This window comes from Labeo rohita, chromosome 3 (genome assembly GCF_022985175.1).
Source record: "Labeo rohita strain BAU-BD-2019 chromosome 3, IGBB_LRoh.1.0, whole genome shotgun sequence".
Lineage (NCBI taxonomy): Eukaryota > Metazoa > Chordata > Actinopteri > Cypriniformes > Cyprinidae > Labeo > Labeo rohita.
In genome coordinates, this window is record NC_066871.1 from 11,285,626 (window position 1) to 11,307,531 (window position 21,906).

Here is a 21,906-nt window from a genome sequence, read left to right on the forward strand (position 1 = left end):
GTTGTACTGAGGTCCACTTATAATGCTATCAAGAGTTTTACATAAAAAAAAAAACAATAATTTAGATGTAATCGGCTATTTTCCGTCCTCTTTTGACCCCCCTCATCAAAACGCTCTGTTTGAATAAGTGTGGCGGATTGTAGACTCTAAAGTAAACACCCACTGCTATAATTGGTTAACACTTGTGTATGTTTGACAGCTCACATTCCATAGATTGGCGCTGTTGTGATATAGGTCAAAAACACATAAATACTCAGTACATATCAAGCAACCTGTTATAACAGCCTCTGTTACAGTATTTATGCATTTTAAACAAAGAAATGGTGACCATGTAATAAAAACAGTTACTCACACTTGTGTGGTGCGACATTACTGTTGGATTCAATATATTCGGCACAGCATCTTCTTTTAGTTTCAATTTTTCTGAAAATCCCACGTCAGATTGTAAACGAATTTGCAGTAAAATGAGAGAACAAAGAACCAAGATCTTACTGGTGCAGTCTGGAGCTTCATTAAAAGTAAAGTTCATCCACTCTTGCCTAATGTTGGGATCAGAAGAAAGGCAATGCAAAGACTGTTTTTCCCAACTTGGCACTGCACAGCATCTTGCTGTATTCGGAGCCAACTTTACAGTTTAATTTCTGAGTAGACCTGCGTTCGCCTCTTATTAATTTACACTACGTGTGTGAATTGGTGGGTGGGGTTAAACAGGCAGTGATGTAAAAGCAGGCGTTGATCTTCTTCTGTGGTGTTTAGCCACACTATTACATCATAAATTGGCACATTTTACAACCTGTTGTTTTGGCAGATTGACTTTAATATTGTCACTGGCCAGTGACCTCCGCTCACCTCCAGATGTCGCCCTCTCATTCCATTGACATTCACATTACACTGTTGCACCACAGACCAGCCTATGTTCCCCATCATCCATTGTGCTGATCACCTACATCCAATCAGAGACTCTATATAAGCCTTGGACTTCCTCTTGCATTTCGCTGAGTATTGTATTGTGTTTAGCAACTTTACGGAGCCACTTTGTTAGTTTGTAAATCTTGTTCCTGTATCCAGTTTTTCAAGTCTAGTTTCTACGCCTAGTTATCTCGTCTTGTCTGTTTCGCTGCCTGCCCTTTGGATCTCTAGCCTGTTTTATCGGATTACCCCTTTTTGCCTAGCCCCTTGGATTACGTTCACCGTTGACCAACCCTCGGCTGTTCTGGATTAATCTTCCACTTGCTCTAACATACCTGTTTGCTGATGTCTGACCCTGCTTGTTTTATGACCATGTCTTTGTCTCGCTCAAATAAGGTTATGCAGATGGATCCGCCCGCTTCACGTCTCGGCCCCTAGCAAGAGGAAGGCTTATATAGAGTCTCTGATTGGATGCAGGTGATCAGCGCAATGGATGATGGGGAACGTAGTCTGGGGTGTGGTGCAACAGTGTAATGTGAATGTCAATGGAATGAGAGGGCAAAATCTGGTGGTGAGCGGAACTGAATGTCACTGGCCAAATTCATGACAAATATAAGCTGTTTTTAGACTAACAAGAAAGTTTTGAGTTCTGAAACTTACAGGATTTTTTTATAGTACAATGACCTCTTACGTCAAAAGATCAAAGGAATTTGATTTCTCAGTTCATGAACTCTTTAAGTCTTGTTTTTTGAAAAAAAAAAAAATCTAAATGTCTAAATAAAGTGAGCTTAAAAATGAAAAAAAAATCTGCCAGTGTGAAAAGAAAATAAATGTTAAAGGAATGTACTGTTTTTTTTTTCAGTGGAACAAATTTAGAAAAATGTAGCTGCTAAGTGTGCTAAACACTGAATTTCTCTTTATCTTTTCAAAATAAAGAAACATCTGTATCTTGGATGGCCTAAGGGTTTTTTTTTTTTGTTTGTTTGTTTGTTTGTTTTTGTTCCTTTAAAATGGAAAACAAAATAATTTTTATCCTATTAGCATTTTTTTATTACAATATTTTTTTCTGAAAACAAGATGGTAACTAATTTTTTACCATTAGTTCATGTAAATTAGTTAACATGACTGAACAATGAACAATACATTACACTACTTATTAATCTTTGTTAATGTTAGCTAATTAAAATACAGTCGTTCATTGTTTGTTCATGTCAATTCACAGTGCATTAACTAATGTTAACAAACACAACTTGTGATTGTAATAATGCATCAGAAAATGCTAAAATTAACATTAAGATTAATAAATGCTGTAGAAGTATTGTTTATTCTTGGTTCATGTTACCTAATGAACATTATTGTAAAGTAATATCAACAAGACTTAATATCTTACGTCATTTAGTTTCGCAGGTATTGTAAATGTAGTGTCTTCACAGTAGATGTCTGTACTGGAAAACAAGACAAAAATACTGAGTATACCGATTTTTATTGATTTTTTTGCAGTGCATTTGCGATTTGAGGTGTGGCTGTTCTCTTTCGCTTTTATAAATGTTTACTCATTACGACTGCCTTGTTTTCATGTGTTTTCCTGTGGTTGAGCAACCGCATCTCGGATTTGTATCACACAGACTTTGAACTACCAGTCTTCCCCTTATCACAGATAATACAACCAATTTCTGTTCATTGCTGTATAAGGAAAGTTAATAAATGTAACTGAGGTCATCTAGAGGCCATTGCCTTAAAAGGAATGAAACTAGATTCATTTGCTGAATAAATATAGTGAAGACCTTTGTATCTCTGAATATTATAGCTGAGTAATAATACTGTTGAAACAGTTTCAGGATGTTTGCTTGGAGGCTGTCATATGATTAGTTTGTTTTTAATAGCAACAGCCAAACAAAGTGGTTTTTGTTTGTGATATTATAAACCGAACCATAATTCATTATAGTGTTTCATTCAAGCTTTAACCTTGATAAGAGTTCCGTCAGTGACAAAGAATGTATTTGAAAGCAATATTTCAATGTTGGCATCTAAAGTTATACAAAGGGAAAAAAATGAAGCTGTCAAAGACTAGAGCTTTCTTCTCCGTCTCGCTCAGTCTTTCTCTTTGGCCACTGGCTAGCGCTTTCAAGAAAAACTGCTATGTTGCCTCAGCAAGTAATTAATGCAGTGTTGTGCAAGTCCTAGAGGCCTGTTTGTAAATGAAAAGCAAAGTATGTTATCAACATCTCGCATGTCATGGGACTGAAATATTCATACCACAGGCATGCTCCAATCTGTCTGTGAGCTGATGTCACAGCAGCTCAGTATTGCTGTCAGAGCAGTCCATCAGCGGCTGTCACATATGACTGGAGAGTGCTGGCACATTTGGGCCACGCTCTCCTTTGCTCTAGAGCACTAGAGATGAGCAGATAGGACACGGGCCAATAAACGTGTGTCGCTGCTGCTCCAAATATGGTAGACGATCACTGCTGCTTCTTTCAAATAAGGAAACATCTGCCCAAGTTGGCAAGTTTCACTATTAGTAATATAAAGGATAGTCAATTACATGGCTGTAACCAGGGTTTGAAAATTAATGAGGTCTGAGGTTAAGAATTGTGCTATAATAACCCCTACAAATACGACTCATTATATACACTGTCTTTGATAGCGTTCATAAAGTTTCTGACAGATAATATCATGATGTTTTTTGTGTTTGCCTTACTGAATGTGGTATTCTGTCAGCAATAGTTGCCAGAGTTGCCAGATATTGCTGTGAAAACAAATTAAAAAATGAAAAATAAATAAAAATAAACAAAAATTAGTTCAGATGTTCTAAAAATAAGATAAGATAAAGATATCACTAACCCGAAACTGCAACTTCCCACTTTATTATGTCTTTAAACTGCCAAATTAAGTAGAAAAGACAAATTCAAAGTCGCTTATAATATATGGATTTGGCAACACAGCCTCGTTCACTCCACCAGCGACGGACACTATACATTTTTTGAAACTGTCTAAACTTATTTATACATGTAGACAGTACTATGAGGAGTTTTAAACTGCAAATTAGTCATTCAGACAACAAATTTTAATCTTATAAATGTACAGAAGTCCGGACCTCGGACTTTACGAGCCTATGACAATGTGGTCAACCAAAACACACTACTTTTTGCACCTGGTCTTAAAATTGTTTTAAAACACTGGTTTTCAATTCCTGGGACACTTAAAAAGATCTAAAAATGCGTTGCCAGGATTATTTAAAAAGGATATTTCACCCAAAAATAAAAATTCTGTCATTAATTACTTTTTCCAATATCATTCCAATCCCGTAAGACCTTCATTCATCTTCAGGACAAAAATTAAGATATTTTTAATGATATCCGAGCATTTTCTGACCCTGCATAAACAGCAACGCAACTGGCACGTTCAAGGCTCAGAAAGCTAGTAAGGACATCATTAAAATATTCCATGTGACATCAGTGGTTCAACCGTAATTTTAAGAAGTGACAAGAATACTTTTTGTGTGCAAAGAAAACTAAAATAACTTTATTCAACAATTTATTCTCTTCTGTGTCAGACTTTGCCACCCATTAACGACAGTACCATGGTGCATACATGTGCATTACTCCGCTAAACAAGGCTTAACGCATCGTGATACTCTCCTAAATGTGCATCACAGACTGACATGGAAGAGAATAAATCTACGTGATCCCATGATGAAAATGTACCTGTAGGAACTTTTTTCGCAAGATGCGAAAAACTTAACCAATAAGTACGCATCACTGCAGTTTCAAACAAAAATGAACACTAGAGGCAGTAAAAACAGCAAGCACTTATAATCGATTATAGATTATAGCTCCATATGTTTTGCTTTCTGCTTGCTCGATAGCTCAGCCTGCACGGATGCGAAATCTTTGGGTACGAATCCCACGAAAAACATGACTTACGATGAAAGAGCTGAAAGATGAGAGATCGAAAAACAAGCTAAAATGGCATGCTTGCAATTTACATCACATTCGCTTTTGTTCATACTATCAGGTAGTTTAAAGGTGTAGCGCGAATGGTGTGTTAATTTAAAATGTCACAGAGCACTAGAGTTATAGTGCCACTCATTGATTATTTCAACTTTCATTAAAAATACCTTAATTTGTGTTCCGAAGATGAATGAGGTCTTACAGTTTTGGAACGACATGAGGGTGTATAACTAATGACAGAATTTTCATATTTGGGTGAACTATCCCTTTAAAAAAGTTTGAAAACTATTGTTTTAAAAGCATATGCTGTGACTACTTGTGTTTGGATTTTGTCCCCTCTTATTTTGTCACACTCTACATCATGTTCACAGGAGCACTGAGTGCAGCACACAAATACGATTGAATAAATGAAGCCATTACGCTGCTTGCAAGGAATGCAAGGAAAGGAATGGAAAGGATACAAATGGTAACCACAATTTGAATCGGTGTGCTTTGGCCCAAAATAGCAAAGTTGAAATCTACAAAACATGTTCCATTATGCTCACGTTAGGTCAGTGGACAGTAAGTAGGCAGTCTTTTGTGGCTGTACAAACTCATTTGACCACATGTCTGCACAACAAAAGCAATACAGGTAAATGCTTGTGGTTAAAGAGAAAAAATGAGCTTCATAAAATAAACGACTGTGGATTAGACTTTCAAATAGGTCCAAACACAACTTATGCAAAAACATGTGCCTTGTTTAGAACACAACATGTGTTCTAAAATCAGCTCAAAATATCAAAAATCTTTATTCTTCACCAATTGGATGGAATCATCAAGCTTCTGTGCCCATCATACATTGCATGATTTTGTTGAAATCTTTCAAGTCTGACGGCCCAAAATCTGCAGACTAGCTCTGACTTGCAGCTAATGGGGTAAAAAATTAAGTCACATGGAGTATTCCACAAAGAAACCACCCAGAATACCATACAAACACCCTGGCAAGTTTCGAAAAATGTGAACAATCTACATTTCTGTATTTCTTATCTATATATTTCATTTCTCTTTGTCATTAACAGCCCAACTGGACACCCCTTTTTACGAGGAGTGGTGGTTTCTCGTCGTATTGGCATTGTGTGGTCTGATTCTGCTGTTGCTGGTGGTGTTTGGTCTTGTCTTGCACGGGCAGAACAGGAAGTACAAGAGCTGTGGAACAGGTGACCTGAACTAAACCTTTCAGCCTTCTCATGACACATCCATCCATCCATCCTCCCTCACACAATCATTATGTACTGTAAATGCGCATACATATTCATCTAGATAAACACGTCTGCCCACTCAGACACCCACACTGTGCGGCAAACAGTGATTAAAGTTTGACCCAGGTGATGTTTTTGCTGTGATGATGATATGCTGACTGCTGTAGGTAAAGTTGTGTCCACGGTGGAGGAGACGGTCACGCTGGACAATGGAGGCTTCACGGCTCTAGAGCTCAACAGCAGGCCTGTTCACGTCAAGGGTGTCTTCTTGAGGAAGAATGGCACCAGGTACTGTACCAACGGGGCTCATGCATGCATAATCTGATAACTCTTTGGAGGCGAATTTATAATAAGGTCATGCCATTTTTGTGGTTTTCACAAAAACCTTCTTACCAGTTTAAGCAGTCACTAAACGTGTCTTTAAATGAGGTCACCAAACATGCCTCCTTTCCGCTTAGGCTTACTGTAGATTTAATTAAATTTTCCACTGTATTTTATCAAATAATGGAGAAGAGTTAACCTTGTCCTATAAGCATATTCATTAAAGGAGAAATTCACTTCCAGAACAGATAATGTACTCACCCCCTTGTCATCCAAGACATTAATGTCTTTCTTTCTTCAATTGTAAAGAAATTATGTTTCTTGAGGAAAACATTTCAGGAATTATCTCCATATAGTGGACCTCTGTGGTGCCTCCGAGTTTGAACTTCCAAAATGCAGTTTAAATGCAGCTTCAAAGGGCTCTAAACGATCCCAGGCAAAGAAAACGATCTGTTATTTTCTAAAGAAAAAGTACAAGTTCTATACTTTTTAACCTCAAATGATCATCTTGTCTAGCCCTGTGATGCGCATAACTCTGTGTAATCCGGGTCAATACAGTTAGGGTACATCAAACAACTCCCATCTCATTTTCTCCACCAACTTCAAAATCATCCTACATCCTATTTTGAAACAGAAGGAGAAAATAAGATGTTAGTTTTTCAACACACCCTAACTGTATTGACCTAGATTACACAGTGTTCGTATGCGCATCACAGAACTAGACAAGCATTTAAGGTTAAAAATTTATGAAGCAACTCTCAACTCTCAAACTCGTGGGCACCATAAAAGTCCACTATATGGAGAGAAATCCTGAAATGCTTTCCTCAAAAAACATAATTTCTTTAAGACTGAAGAAACAAACATCTTGGATGACAAGGGGGTGAGTACATTATCTGTAAATTTGTGTTCTGGAAGTGAAACTCTCCTTTAAATTCATTCACAATGTGCACACCTTAACTTTTAAACTTACGGCCAGAATACTAAAAACAGCTCAACATTTATTGTCTTGTCAAATTGCCTCAACACAAATTATATGCTGTAATATTTTCAATTCAAAACAGCAAAATTTGACCCCAAAAAATCGTAGTTCATATCCCTGGAAATTACTGTAAGTTGTTTAACATTTCTACCATAAAACTTTTGTTTGGCTTCTGTGAACAGTAAAGCTTGCCTTCTTTGATTTGATTGGCCAAACATCTCTAACATTTTAACATTGACAAGCACTGTAAGACACTAATGAGTGCATTTTGTCATCATAACATAAAGATTCTTGCCTAATGGAGTGCAGTAGAGCATCAAGAATATCAAATACTGTGGTGGACAATTTAGCCATATCTGATTATTGTGGGATGTGTCCCCTTTAATGTGTATGGTTGTTATAACTCTATGGGCCCTATTATACACCCTTCGCAATGCGACGCCAGGCACGACACAAGTGTTTTTTGCTAGTTTCAGCCCAACACAGCCATCATTTTCATATCTGCACCTCGTTGTTTAAATAGCAAATGCACTCATCTGTTGGCCCATGGGTGTGCTGGTCTGAAAAAGAGGTGTGTTTAGACACATTGTTGGCTCATTGCTATTTTGAGGCAACTGAAAACGATTGCGCCATTGACCAACTGAAATCTTTTCTAAAGTCAATGGCACATTATTTTTTTTTATTTATTTAAAGGGCGTTAGTAATATGCGTATACAGGTGAGAGCACAGCATGCATACACTCTGCTTATTACACACACGGACGCGCAGCAACACGTAAACGTGCCAAATAATACAAAAATGAAAGGATTACAGTGTAAAAGATCATTATTGTGTACATAAAGATAAAAATGCCTACATGTCATGATGGATAGTATTTAACCTCGCACGCGAACGGATCTGTTTTCTTTCTGGAGAAGCGTTCAGTCTTTGCTCTTGCAAATTTCACCATATAAATAGCGAATCCACCCTGGTGCAAGTGCAACTGGCTTTTAAAGGGAATAGGAGATGAGACTCTGACTGGTTTATTGCACGTTACGTCCGAAACACCAATGACTCATTAAAGGATAGTTCACCCAAAAATGAAAATCAGCCCATTATTTACTCACCCTCCAGTCGTCCAAGGTGTATATGACTGACTTCTTTCAGACAAATCCAATCTTAGTTATATTAAAAATTATCCTGCCACTTCAAAGCTTTAGAATGGCATAGACAGGTGATTCTCTTTATCAGTCCAAAACAAGTCCAATAAAGTGCATCCATCCATAAGAAGAAGTGCTTTCAGGGATGCCTCCTGTATCAAATCGATGCATTTTTGTACAAAAAATATCTATATTTAAAACGTAATAATCATTTTAATCTAGCTTGTGTCGATTGGTTGTACACGGAAGCAACTCCAGGCGGATGATATAGGACGTTGGCATTGCGCATGCGCCTGTGAGCCTTGCACAAACCAACGTTTGTTTACAGGAACAAAGGAAGCAAAGTTTCCTTTTTTATGAAATCCAAGGGCTTTCTGACCCTCTTTAGACAGCATCACAACTACCATGTTCAATGTCCAGAAAGATAGTAAAGACATCATCATTAAGACATCATGGACTATTTTAGCAATGTCCTTACTACCTTTCTGGGCCTTGAATGTGTCAGTTGTGTTGCTGTCTATGTAGGGTCAGAAAGCTCTCGGATTTAATCCAAAATATCTTAATTTGTGTTCTGAAGATGAACAAAGGTCTTACAGGTTTGGAACGACACAAGGGTGAGTAATTAATGACAAAATTTTCATTTTTGGGTGAACCGTCCCTGTTGCTGTAGTATCACTTTGGGTTGGGATAAAGGAAGGTAGGCAGACAATGAGATCAGGTTCCTTGAGTTGCACAACAGAGCTGACATAACATATGTCCTTACCACTTCCTTTTCTCTTCAAGCAGGTCCCCTCCCCGACCCAATCCAGCTGGGTTGCGCTATTCCGACGAAGACATCTGTAGCAACTACAACGGCGTGGTTTCCACAGAAAGCACCGCGTTGACAGAGAGGCCTGCAGAGATGTCAGAGTCTGAAGTTAGTGACGCATATTCACTCTGTTGTGGTTCACTTTCACCAGATGACTGGATATTAGGGCTGCCCTCATATAAAGATTTTTCTAGTCTACGAGTAGTCATTCATTTTAAGCATTGGTCGACTAATCACGTTTATTAATAAACCATTGAAATCAATATAATAAGCCTTAAAAATAGACGTTTCACTCTCTATAGATATGTCTTTGGAGCTTCTGAGTTTCGTGCTAAAGTTTACAGAGACCGAGACGACAAAGCGCATTCTGCATGCTTTCATTATTTTACAAAAGCGCAATGTTTTATTGTGAGTGCACACAAATAAACAAATAGTTTACATATTCAAAAGATGTATTACTCTTATCTGTATGACCAAAAATGACACAGAAAGTGACCGCATCGGCACCTCCAGGGGCGTAATTTTCACTGGGGACAGGGGGGACATGTCCCCCCCACTTTTCAAAATCTGATTTGTGTCCCCCCCATTTTCAAATTCGTTTGTTAAATGTCTTGTTAATATCCTGTATTGTAGAATGCATGCTCAATACCACCAAGAATTTGTGCAATCTTAAAACGAAACAGTGAAATGTGCATGCGAATTCAAAAGCAATTTTAATACCCCGCGTTTAGAGAGCAGTTCCCCAAATGCGCGCAAATTAGGCTACGTAATATATCTAGGCTGTTATTTGTATGTAGGCTATAATAGGTTGTGTAGTTGTCTATATCTCTGTATCATGCTTGAAAATTTTGGTCTCTATTTGCACTTTGAATATTGAGAGAGTAATCTAGCCTACTTTTATGGCTGCACTTATTGTTTGCACTTAATACGACTATTGTTATTTATACTGTTTGTTCCATTTGTAAAAAGATCTTCAGTTAAGGGGTCAAACGTTCTAGAAGCTCATAATTCATGTACAGTTCTAAGGTCTGAAGAGACTTGAAATCATACAGGAAAGAAGCCAGTCAGTTGGGTTTCTGGCAAAACCTTTAACAGTGCTTGAGTGTTGTTATTTTTTACTGCATATAATAATTCACACTCAGAAAGTAGAACTGAAATGACATTTATTACAAGATAAGTTAAAACAATTAAAAATGCACCTGCAGACCAGGTCATGTATTTGATCACTGAGAATTTTTTAAAAATGTGTAAAAACATTGACCTCGTCTCCTTCTTGTGAACTTGAATCTCTCATCTTGTCTCTTGAATTAAATGTCAGTGTTAATGATAATCAAACAACAAAAGACAAGGAGAAACACTGTGGGATTGGCTGTCTCATTGTGTGTGTATGCCAGTTTACCTTATTTGCGTGAGGACCATATATGGCAGGGCTGGTGAACGTTGGTCCTGGAGAGCCGCAGCCCTGCAGAGTTTTGGTTCAGCCTTAATCAAACACACCTGAACAAGCTAATCAAAGTCTGAATGGTTACTAAGGAGCTACAGGCAGGTGAGTATTTATTAGGGTTGGAGCTGAACTCTGCAGGGCTGTGGCTCTCCAGGACCAGGTTCGCCACCACTGATATATGGCATTAAATACATTTCTCCAGTAAAGCATAATAATTAAGGGGGGGCCTCACACAAAGAGCAGCCTAGGGGCTATTACCACATAGACCAGCCATTAAAGATCTGTCCATCACAGACTGCGTTTTATTTTTTCTGCGAAAAAAATTGGCCGACCAAGCCTCTTCTAATCGACTGTTAGGGGGCAGCCTTATTGCATATTATCTCTTACATACAGAATATCGCAACATGCAGTCATGGCCAGAAATGTCAGCACCCTTGCAATTCTGTCAGAAAATGCAATCCTTCTCTCAGAAAACTGTTGCAGTTGCAAATGTTTTGGTACTCACATGTTTATTTTTTTTTTGTTTGCATCTCCTTTGGAAAAAAATAACTGAAATCATTTGCTTCCTGTAATCATGAATGAGTTTCTTACACCTCTCTATTGGAATTTTGGACCACTCTTCTTTTGCAAACTGCTCCAGGTCATTTAGATTTAAAGGTTACCTTCTCCCAACTGTTGTTCTGAGATCTCTCCACAGGTTTTGTATGGGATTCAGATCTAGACTCATTGCTGGCTATTTCAGAACTCTCTAGTGCTTTGTTTGTGACCATTTCTGAGTGCATTTTGAAGTGTGTTTCGGGTCATTGTCCTGCTGGAAGACCCATGACCTCTGGTGGAGACGCAGCTTTCTGACACTGGCCACTATGTTGCGCCCCAGAATTCTTTGGTAATCATCAGATTTCATGTTACTGTTCACACAGTCAAGGCATCCAGTGCCAGAAGCAGCAAAGCAACCCCAAAACATCTTTGAACCTCCAACATGTTTAACTGTATGGACTGTTCTTTTCTTTGAAGGCCTCATTTCTTTTTCTGTAAACAGTGCCGTGATGTCCTTTACCAAAAAGCTCTACTTTTGTCTCATCTGTCCACAGTACATTCTCTAAGAAGGATTGTGGTTTTTTACGTAAGTTTAACTCCAGTCTTGCTTTTTTATGCCTTTGTGTCAGCAGTGGTGTCCTCCTGGGTCTCCTATCATAGCATCCCGTGATTTGTTTGGAAGTTAATCGGGGTTCTTTATCCACCATTCGAACAATCCTTCGTTGTAATTTTTCATTAATTTTGCTCTTCCGTCGTTGATGATCTTGCACACAGTGGATCCAGGAACATTAAGATCTCTGGAGATGGACTTGTAGCCTTGAGATTGTCTATGTTTTTCCACAACTTTTTTCTTTCAAATCCACAGACAACTCTTTACACTTCTTTCTTTTCTCCATGCTCAGTGTGACATACAACACAAAGGTTGAGGCAACTTTTCTCCATTTTAACTGGTTGCGTGTAGTAAGTGTGACTACTATATTGCCCAAACCTGTTACTTGCCACAGGTGTGTCTAAATACAAATTACAGGAGCATCACAAGCTTGAAAAGCAATTATTTTCTACAATTTTGACAAGGTGTCAATCAATTTGTCCAGTCCATTTTTGAGTTCTGTGTGAAATTTTATCAAGTTTGACTTTTCTTCTCTGTTTTTTTGAGTTATTGCAGTGCAAACAAAAACAATAAGCACATAAATACCAAAACATTTGCAATTGAGAGAAGTGTTGCATTTTCTGACAGAATTGCAAGGGTGCCAATATTTTTGGCCATGACTGTAAATCTTCCAAGTGTCTGATTTCCCCTCTCATATTTCCCCGTTCAGGCCACAGACAGCGAGTGCGAAGAGGAGCCGATCAAACACTCGTTCGTGAATCACTACATGAGCGACCCATCGTACTTCAACTCGTGGAAGCGGCAGCAGAAGGGGCTGAAGCAGACGCTGGCCTGTTCCTACGATGAATGTGCCAGCGGGGACACCGAGTCCTACTATCAGACAGTGGTCACGCAGCACAGCGTTGGCGGGGTCTACACCCCCGCCGGGCAGCCCGCCCCAGGCTCACGAACTCCCGTCACAGGCTTCTCCTCGTTCGTGTGACACACAAGAGGACCCGGACCCCTCTTTGCAGCTCGGACAACATAGTTGCAGAGGAAATTCTCTGGTTTCGCACAGTACTATCACCACGAGCACTACAAGAGACATCACATGAGACCGCTCATCGAGTTGCTGGATCCTGAATGTACTCGATTAGTGATCGTGATCATCAAGGGAAGAAGAAATGATTTTTATACACCGATACCGAAGACTAATCAGAGTTACTGTTAATATACGTGTCCCTCCTGTTTGCAGCCTTGGTTGTGAAAGATGCATAGATGTCTGTGGTTTTGCTAAGCAGGACGCAGCAGAAAACGCCTATAGATGTGACGAGACATTCCCGCTCTGAAGAGCGGCATATATTCACACTTAACATTCCTGCCCTTACCACACTGAAAAGAACATAAGGAAAAAGCTATGTGAAAAACACGCTGTAATTACTGTATACTCTTGTCTGAATAATCTCATCTCACTGTCAGTGTCTATATATACATGTTGCACTTGAGATCGTAAAGGTCATGAAATGTAAATCTTCTCTAATGGATTTGATTCGCGTTTACGCGACCTGGATAATGAAGCACGGTTGTTCTCAGTACATTCTCTATAGACTCACCAGCAAGAAGCCAGACAGCTCTGGTTCCCTGCCTCTGTGTAATCAGACGGTGAGACAGTGCCAGATGTGTTGTGATTTGTGCCATTGCTCATTCTCACACATTTCAAAATTCAAGTTCATAGTTTTTTCTTTTTTTTGCTTTTACTCTTCTTGTTTTGTTCCTGTCTGTTTGGCCTCGCTTAGGAACTGCAAACACTCACTTGAAATTATTTAATGAACGATTGTATGATTTGTATGTGAGGAGATCAGTATGCGGTTGCTTTGCACATGTGTTCTGCACTTTTGAGCCATAAATATTTCAGTTTCCTTCTTTCGATGGAATATTTGCTTTTTTTTACAGGCTTGTAAAAAGTGTAATTTTACAGTGCGATTTTAGAGTTAATTTGTATGAATTTTGTTGTTCACCAGTAGTGTTCTTCAGAAGTGACGTACAGTAGTTCCGTTGTTCTTTCACAAGACGTATGAATTTTTGCAGTTCTTGAAAATGCCAACACAACAAGTACAGTAATCAAACAAGAGTGTACTGTTATGGAAATGTTCGTTTCAGTTCCACCAACTGTTTTAGCACAAGTGTATGTCATGGACGTTCATGAAGTAAAGATTTTTTATGATAAATTAAATGTTTGTTGTTCACTTAAATGCCTCAAACTACAATGTCTTCTTGATGTTATGTCAACATGCAAACTAAATCATGATGGGAAAAAAGTTTCATACAGATTCTGGAAAGCATGTCATCAAACAATCACTTTTATCAGAATAGTCTGTAGCTGTATTTTGTATTCGCTGTCCTGCCTGTTTGGCTGATTGTTAGGGAATCTATGGACAGTTTTCAGCACAATTTTAACTGTACACTAACAATTCATGAAACAGATCAATGTATGCAGAAAAACAAACTAATCAGTGTAAAAATGTTAACTAATTGAATTGACAACAACAAAACCATTGTAAATAATAAATATAGAAATATATATAATAAATATAGAAATCTAGAAAGAAAGAAATATTTGATTTTTATTTTGCATGGCATCCTTTGGCCTTGACAAAAGCATGCATTCTTGCTAGCATAATTTTATGCACTTCTTCACAGTCTCCATTGTTACTGAGTTCCAAATAGTTTCTAGTTGTTCCCAAAGACTTGCTTTTGATCCATTCAATCCCAACAATTGTACTTTACCATTAGAGACACCCCATCTTTATACCGTGGTTAATGGAAACCTTGAATAAGGCAATTTCGAGCATCGTACCTTATTTTTCAATGCGGAAGTAAGCTGTTTTCTGGTAATGTGTTAGACGGTTCATTATCCGCCATAGGGAAATAACGAGAAGACTACCGAAGTGCAGTAAACGGTTAAACAGTTTGCACTACAAGCCAGTGTGTTCATAATTAAGATAATACATTAAAATAATATGGTAAGACACACTAGTTTGCAATATCAAGCAGCAAAACGAGCTTTTTGTGCAGCTAAAAATAGCTGGAAGTGGATGAGACTGGAAGCCAGACGCAAAAATGTACAAATGGCTGCACCCACTTTTATGGGAAAGAGACAAGTGATAAGATTTGCACGGGCCATTCCTATCGCGGGGGTGATGGTCAAATAGCCTATGTGATCTATTTGGATTATTTAGAGAAAAAGACACTTTAAAATGCTTTGGAGAAGTTAAACAGTATGTAAAAAGGGCAAATAAACTAAAAGACGGATGAAAATAGAAAACAGTTTTGAACCAGCACTAACATATATTAAAATCTTTTTAAACTACTCATGACCACCTATACAAGAATTTATTGTAGGCTTATTTATTGCTTAAAATGTATTCTAACTTCTTGTAGAATACTTTATATTAAATTATCTGTTAAGGGAATAGATTTTTCCCTATAGATTTATATTACAACTGTGGCATGTTGTAGCTATTGGCTAACAAATGCTATATTGATCAATTTAAAAAAAAAAAAAAAAAGTAATTATTGGCCTGGTCTTATTATAACAAATGCTACAGTTAAGCACTATGGTACATGGCTTTTTGTAACGTTAGTAATAGGGGAACGCGGGGCACAAACTAACGCGGGGTTAGTTGTAACACCTGGTTTAAATATTTCCACACATGCTATCTTAACTAAATTTACGGTATTTAATAGTTGCCATAGCAACACTATACAGAGACAAAAGTGCGCCGGAATTCAAAAGCCTTTTGGAGATATTGCTGAATATTTATTTTACCATAGTAAACGTACATTTCTGGCTGAAGTAATAATAATGTTAGTATATATTTAAAATGAGACAAATCTGCTATTATTTTAATCTCCAATCTGTTGTTTATCAGTTTAGATGGTTTATTAATGCTTGGCAAACCAGCAGAAGACACGAACCAGTTTTATATTCCAGTCGCGCTGATGGGGAAAGTTGTAACACTGCATTACAGTCTGCCCGCTATTATTAAACTATGCTATTCTATGACATTAGCCATGTAATTTTCACTATTTACGTTTATGGATTTTAATAAGATACCACAATAAACAGGTAAATAAAGACTGACAATATTCAGAAATTATTATTTCAAGAAATGTAAAGCATTTTGGCTCGTTTATGTGTCTCGTGTACTATGAGAGCTGTGTTTGGAGGGAGGGGAGTGTTTTTTTTTGTTTGTTTGTTTGTTTTTTTTTTGAATGTCTGAATGTGTTTCATTTAATTGTGCACATTGTTTTGAACTGCACTGTATAGCTGTGTTTTGTGATCAGGACGTCCCACGCATGGTTGTGATGTGTTCATTGTGAAACTCAAAAAATAGTTGATTTTTAATTCTTAAAAAACGCCATTATTTTATTTGTAAAAGTTAATTATTTTATTTTAGTGACAAAATATTTCAGTTTGTCGTATATATTTTTTTTATTCGATCAGACAACATTTTAAGCTGTCATATGGTCATGTTACAACGTTCCCCTCACGTGTTACAATGTACCCCACCTACGGGGCATGTCACTTTTCACTTCCTTTCTTTTGAGGTAAATAACAAAAAACGTATGCACTGTAATTATGAAACAAAGCAATATATATGTACTAGACAAGTGTGAAATTAACGTGGATAAAAATATACTCTGAACCCCACGTGGATTTACACAAAGTGAGAAATTAAAAAGTGTTAGGTTGTGCCCCGCACTCCCCTACTTCACCTCTGCTGGCTAGATAATGCAGTGAACACCGATAACTCGACACGTAAATATGTCAGGTGCAACTACAATAAGCTGTCTTTTAATACCTTATTTGGTCGTCATGCTTACCTGTAAATCACGCCCACTTCCAGATCATGCGCCGTCTGATTAAAGTAAATACAAACCGACAGCACTGGTGTGGAGAAGGACTGCTCAACTGAAGAATACAGTGCTAGACTGACAGCTGACTTACAGTACAATGATTGAGCTCTCATCTCTCTCTGTGACCTGGACCCTGGTGGTTCTGGTCTTGACACTCCTGTTTATGTGAGTATTAAACAACAAGAAGTCATAGAAGTTATTATTAGCCTGTGCAGTATTCTGTGTTATAGCTTTTAGTTCAGTATCTGTAATAATATGTGTATTTAATCTAGTTTTAATTAGCAGTGTGATGTATTTGTTTACTAAATCACTGAACAGTTGTATCTACATCTAATGGATCTCATGTGGTTATTTGTAGTCTGATATATCTGTTATTAATCCCACTGTAGTTATGGTATTTGGCCGCATGGATTTTTCAAGAAACTGGGAATTCCAGGACCAAGGCCCTTGCCTTTCTTTGGCACATTTCTCTCATACACTAAAGTGAGTAATTCATTATGTAACAGCTGTAGAACAATATAGGGTGGTGTATTCAAATACTGGAGCAATAAGGATTTTATATCTTTTTTAATTAAATGTCTATATGCAAATGTATTTTAGGGTTTTTACAATTTCGACATGGAGTGTTATAAGAAGTATGGAAAAGTTTGGGGGTGAGTCTCAGTCATATATTTACATTCAATATGATGTTATGCTTAAGTCAGGTTTAATGAAGTCTTTTAACCAAGGCTGCATTTATTAAAAAAAATAAATAAATAAATAAATAAAATATTGCAAAATATTATTATTTTGTGTAATTTTATTTTAAATATCTGCTTTCTATTTTAACATATTTTAAAATGTAATTTATTTTGCCATTATTCCAGACTTCATTATCAAATGATTCTTCAGGAATCATTCTAATATACTGATTTGCTAATGTTTCTTGAGGGTGCAAAAAATCTAAATATTGTTGAAAAACAGTTGTTCTAAATGAATATTATTAACAAATATTTTTGTTAAAAAATAGGTTTTGAATAGAAAGCTCAAAAGAACAGCATTTATTTGAAACAGAAATCTTTTGTAACATTATAAATGTATTTAATGTCACTTTTGATCTATTTAATGCATCCTTGTATAAAAAAAAAAAAAAAAAAAAGTACTGACTCCAGACTTTTGAAAGGTAGTGTTGGTATTTCTCTGAATCACTGTGAGTGCAAACTCATCAATATTCCTTTCATTTTTTAGGATCTATGATGGAAGGCTCCCAATATTAATGGTTGCTGACCTGGAAATGATCAAAGCAATTATGGTGAAAGAATGTTATTCTACCTTTACTAACAGAAGGGTAAGCTCACCTTCAAAGTTGTACAGAAAGTGTGATAATGGCAGGAAGCTGAGGATTTTGTTTTACACCCCAGTAAACATCATTATTTTGGTATTTGTACAGGAAACAAATGCAGACCTTGCTGGACCCTTTGCTGATGGAATAACTTTAGTTAAAGATGAGAGATGGAAGAGAATCCGCAGTTCGCTCTCTCCGTATTTCACAAGTGGTCGACTGAAGGAGGTACAGTACAGGCCCTTAAAGTGATAGTTCACCCAAATTCTGTCATCTCTCATGTTGTAGAGTAAACCGTCCCTTTGATATGAGCTGTTTCAGACATTGGCAGTTATTTTCTCAGTATTCTCTACTTCTATATAGAACTTGTTGTTGCAGAACACTTTATTATGTGCTTTTATGTAATATTTAGATTTGTATTATTTATTTTATACTCTACTTGTTGTACTCTGACACTTGTGTAACTAACACTTATTTGTAAATATGTTTCAGATTTTTCCCATAGCTGTGACACATGCAGATCGTTTCATTCAAAATATGCAAAAGAGAGCCCATGACCAACCAGTTAAAATAAAAGAGTAAGTGTGACATCTGTCCTTAAACAAAACATAAAGAGCATTCATAGTTAATCATTGACTTTACTGAAGTATCTACTGCAGTAGAATTCTGTTTACACTACCAGTCGAAGGTTTTAGAACAGTAAGATTATTCATGTTTTTCTGTTCACCAAGCTTGCATATATTTGGTCCAAAGTACAGCAAAAGCAGTAATATTTTGAAATATTTTTACTATAATTTTTATACATTTTAAATGAACTGTTTTCTATTCGAATATATTTTAAAATGTAATTTATTGCTTATTTCCTATTGACTGGTAGTACATAAAACCATAAAATTCATTTAAATTATCAGTAAAGGTTTTGATTATTGTAGATGACATTAGCTTTGTTAAAAAGTAATGATATGTTAATGATCACTATATAATATATCTAATAAGACAAGCACTATTTTTATTTCAGCATTATGGCTCCATATAGTATGGATGTGGTCACCAGCTCCTCCTTTAGCGTTGACATGGACTCCATAAACAACGCAGATGATCCTTTCGTTACCAACATCAAGAAATTTTTCACGTTCAACCTGTTCAGTCCTCTCATTCTGATTTTAAGTATGTTTGTTGATTTGCATTATAAATTAATTTTACAGGTACTGTTTTGAGATCTAAAAATATATATTTTTTATCTCAGCTTTATTTCCCGCCCTTGCAAATCTTTTGGGAAAACTGGGGATAAGTCCTTTTTCAAGATCATCTATACAATTTTTCTACAGTGCCCTGAAAAAGATTAAGGACGATCACAACAACAAACCAGATGTATGTTTGTCATTATTTCACTCTTCAGCTACAGCTTCAGATTTTGCACAGATGTTGATGCTTCAGTAAATTACATCTTTGTGTTTTTAATCAGGGTCGGGTAGACTTTCTCAAACTCATGATCCAGAATCAAATACCTGGTGATCATTTTGAGGACACAGCTGAGCAACCAACAAAAGGTTTGAGATTTTACACATTATAGACTCTTTCATTTCAAATGCAACTTGTTTTCAAATATGCTTTTTTGTGAATTTGATAGGACTGACAGACCACGAGATTCTCTCCCAGTCCTTCGTTTTCATTCTCGGAGGTTATGAGACGACAAGCACCACTCTCACTTACCTCCTCTATAATCTTGCCACTAATCCAGACTGCCTGAAAAAGCTGGTTGAGGAGATTGACAAAAACTTCCCTCCTAATGTGAGAACAAAAAGGCTTCTGCTCTGTTATTAGATTTTGTGTAGAGATTTTTATGTGTGTGTGTGTGTGTGTGTGTAGGGAGTCAATCTTAAAGAAATAGTTTACCCAAAAATCAGGCCATCCAAGATGTAGATGAGTTTGTTTCTTCATCAGAACAGATTTGGAGAAATTTAGCATTACATTTGCTGACCAATGGATCCTCTGAAGTGAATGGGTGCCACAATAATCACAATAATTCACAAGTTATCCACACGACTCCAGTTCATCAATTATGTCTTGTGAAGTGAAAAGCTTTGTGTTTGTAAGAAACAAATCAATTGTTAAAATGTTTTAACTTCAAACTGTTGTATCTAAAATACAAGTTCTCTGTCAATATTTTTTCCAGCATCTCATCTGAATCAGAAGAGAGTTATGCTTAGATCAAGCACCATTTATACGAGAAAACTGTCTAAAACTGTTCTAAACAAATATGTTGGTCGGATTTTGATGTGAAAGAACAACATGGGACAGACCTTTTCACTGGAGGAAGTGTTATTATAGATTATGAAGTCATATTTTGACCAAAAAAAAATGGTTTAAAGTTGAAACGCCTTAATGGTGAATGTGTTTAACAACTTGGCTTTTCAGTTCATAAGACATTAAATGATGGACTGGAGTCATGTGGATTATTGTAAAGTTTTTAGCAGCTGTTTGGACTCTCATTCTGACGGCACCCATTCACTGCTAAGGATCCATGTGTGCAAGTGATTGCTACATTTCTCAAAATCTGTTCTGATGAAGAAACAAAATCATCTACATTTTGGATGGCCTCAGTAAATTTTAAAACTATTCCTTTAAGGCAGTTTTAGCATTTAGTTGTTTTAATTAAGGAACAGGAAGTTGTTTTAAAACAAAGCCATAATATACATTGGCATGTCTTGTTTTTTTATTTAATTAGACTCCCATCACATATGAAGCACTGATGAAAATCGATTACTTGGAAATGGCCATCAATGAATCATTGCGCCTCTTTCCCACTGCACCACGCTTAGAGAGGCTCTCTAAGAAAACTGTGGAGATCAATGGGGTGACCATACCAAAGGACACTTTGGTTGGAATTCCTACATATGTTTTGAATCGTGACCCACAGCTTTGGGACTCTCCAGAGGAGTTCAGACCAGAGAGGTGATGTGATTCATCAGAAACTGATGCTTTCTGAGCATTTCCTGCACAGCCACAGTTCTTCTGACTTCAGTTTTTCTCATATATAACCTGATCTAAACTTTATGTGTCCCTTATCATTTTTTACAGGTTCAGCCCAGAAAGTAAGTCTGAGATTAACCAGTACGCTTTCATGCCTTTTGGACTCGGGCCTCGAAATTGCATTGGAATGAGATTCGCCCAAATGATCATGAAGCTTCTTGTTGTGAAGCTGCTTCAGAACTTCACTGTGGAAACATGTAAAGAGACACAGGTTGGTACATCATTTCATCAGTACATACACACTGGTTATGTGAAACAGACTGTTTTGCCTCTTAATTAAACAGGAAGTTAAAAATGCATATTCTTTATTTTCTCTTGTTTTCAGATCCCTCTAGAGCTGAATGCTATTTTTCAGCCGAAGGCTCCCATCACACTGAAGTTTACACCAAGGTCTCGCTAGGCAAACGGATAATTAAAATGTAGAACATTTCCATATAATTGAGTTTTTTATATATATACTATGTTATACAGCAAAAACAAAATTACTTGAAATTATATTACAGTTATTATGATTAAATACACCTTTTGCATCATATTTTTGGATTTGTGGTGCCGACAGTTTCAGCTCTTCCTGATTCATTCATTTTGTATCTTTTACTTTGTATACACTGTTTTAAATGTAAAAACACATTATTCAAAGTGTATCATTGTGTATGTTTCATTAAACAGTATAAACAATGAATGCAATGTAAAGAGTTATTATTTTAGCTGTGTG

At 36.9% G+C, this 21,906-nt stretch overlaps 2 protein-coding genes across 2 annotated transcripts in view; both read left to right on the top strand.

Annotated features, from left to right (window-relative positions):
• The window catches only part of sdk1a (sidekick cell adhesion molecule 1a), a 397,596-nt gene extending 383,102 nt beyond the window's left edge, over positions 1–14,494 (top strand). The window contains 4 exon segments of the mRNA XM_051103029.1: positions 5,921–6,058; positions 6,268–6,388; positions 9,326–9,455; positions 12,648–14,494. Coding sequence (XP_050958986.1) covers positions 5,921–6,058; positions 6,268–6,388; positions 9,326–9,455; positions 12,648–12,920 — 662 coding nt within the window. The 3' untranslated portion in view covers positions 12,921–14,494.
• A 2,269-nt stretch (positions 14,495–16,763) lies between these two features.
• Positions 16,764–21,658, top strand: LOC127160450 (cytochrome P450 3A40-like). The gene is made up of 13 exons (XM_051103091.1): positions 16,764–17,002; positions 17,227–17,320; positions 17,438–17,490; positions 18,065–18,164; positions 18,267–18,386; positions 18,651–18,736; positions 19,177–19,325; positions 19,405–19,529; positions 19,624–19,708; positions 19,789–19,949; positions 20,887–21,113; positions 21,240–21,402; positions 21,517–21,658. Exons 1-13 carry the CDS (start codon positions 16,935–16,937, stop codon positions 21,589–21,591), a joined length of 1,506 nt encoding a protein of 501 aa, XP_050959048.1. The 5' UTR covers positions 16,764–16,934; the 3' UTR covers positions 21,592–21,658.
• The last annotated feature ends 248 nt before the right edge of the window (positions 21,659–21,906 follow it).

Bases quoted from the DNA above. Each gene is read 5' to 3' on its own strand.
- LOC127160450 (XM_051103091.1), top strand. From the start codon at position 16,935: ATGATTGAGCTCTCATCTCTCTCTGTGACCTGGACCCTGGTGGTTCTG. The intron at 18,737-19,176 runs GTAAGTGTGACA...TTTTTATTTCAG, and splicing joins CAACCAGTTAAAATAAAAGA to CATTATGGCTCCATATAGTA. The intron at 19,530-19,623 runs GTATGTTTGTCA...GTTTTTAATCAG, and splicing joins ATCACAACAACAAACCAGAT to GGTCGGGTAGACTTTCTCAA.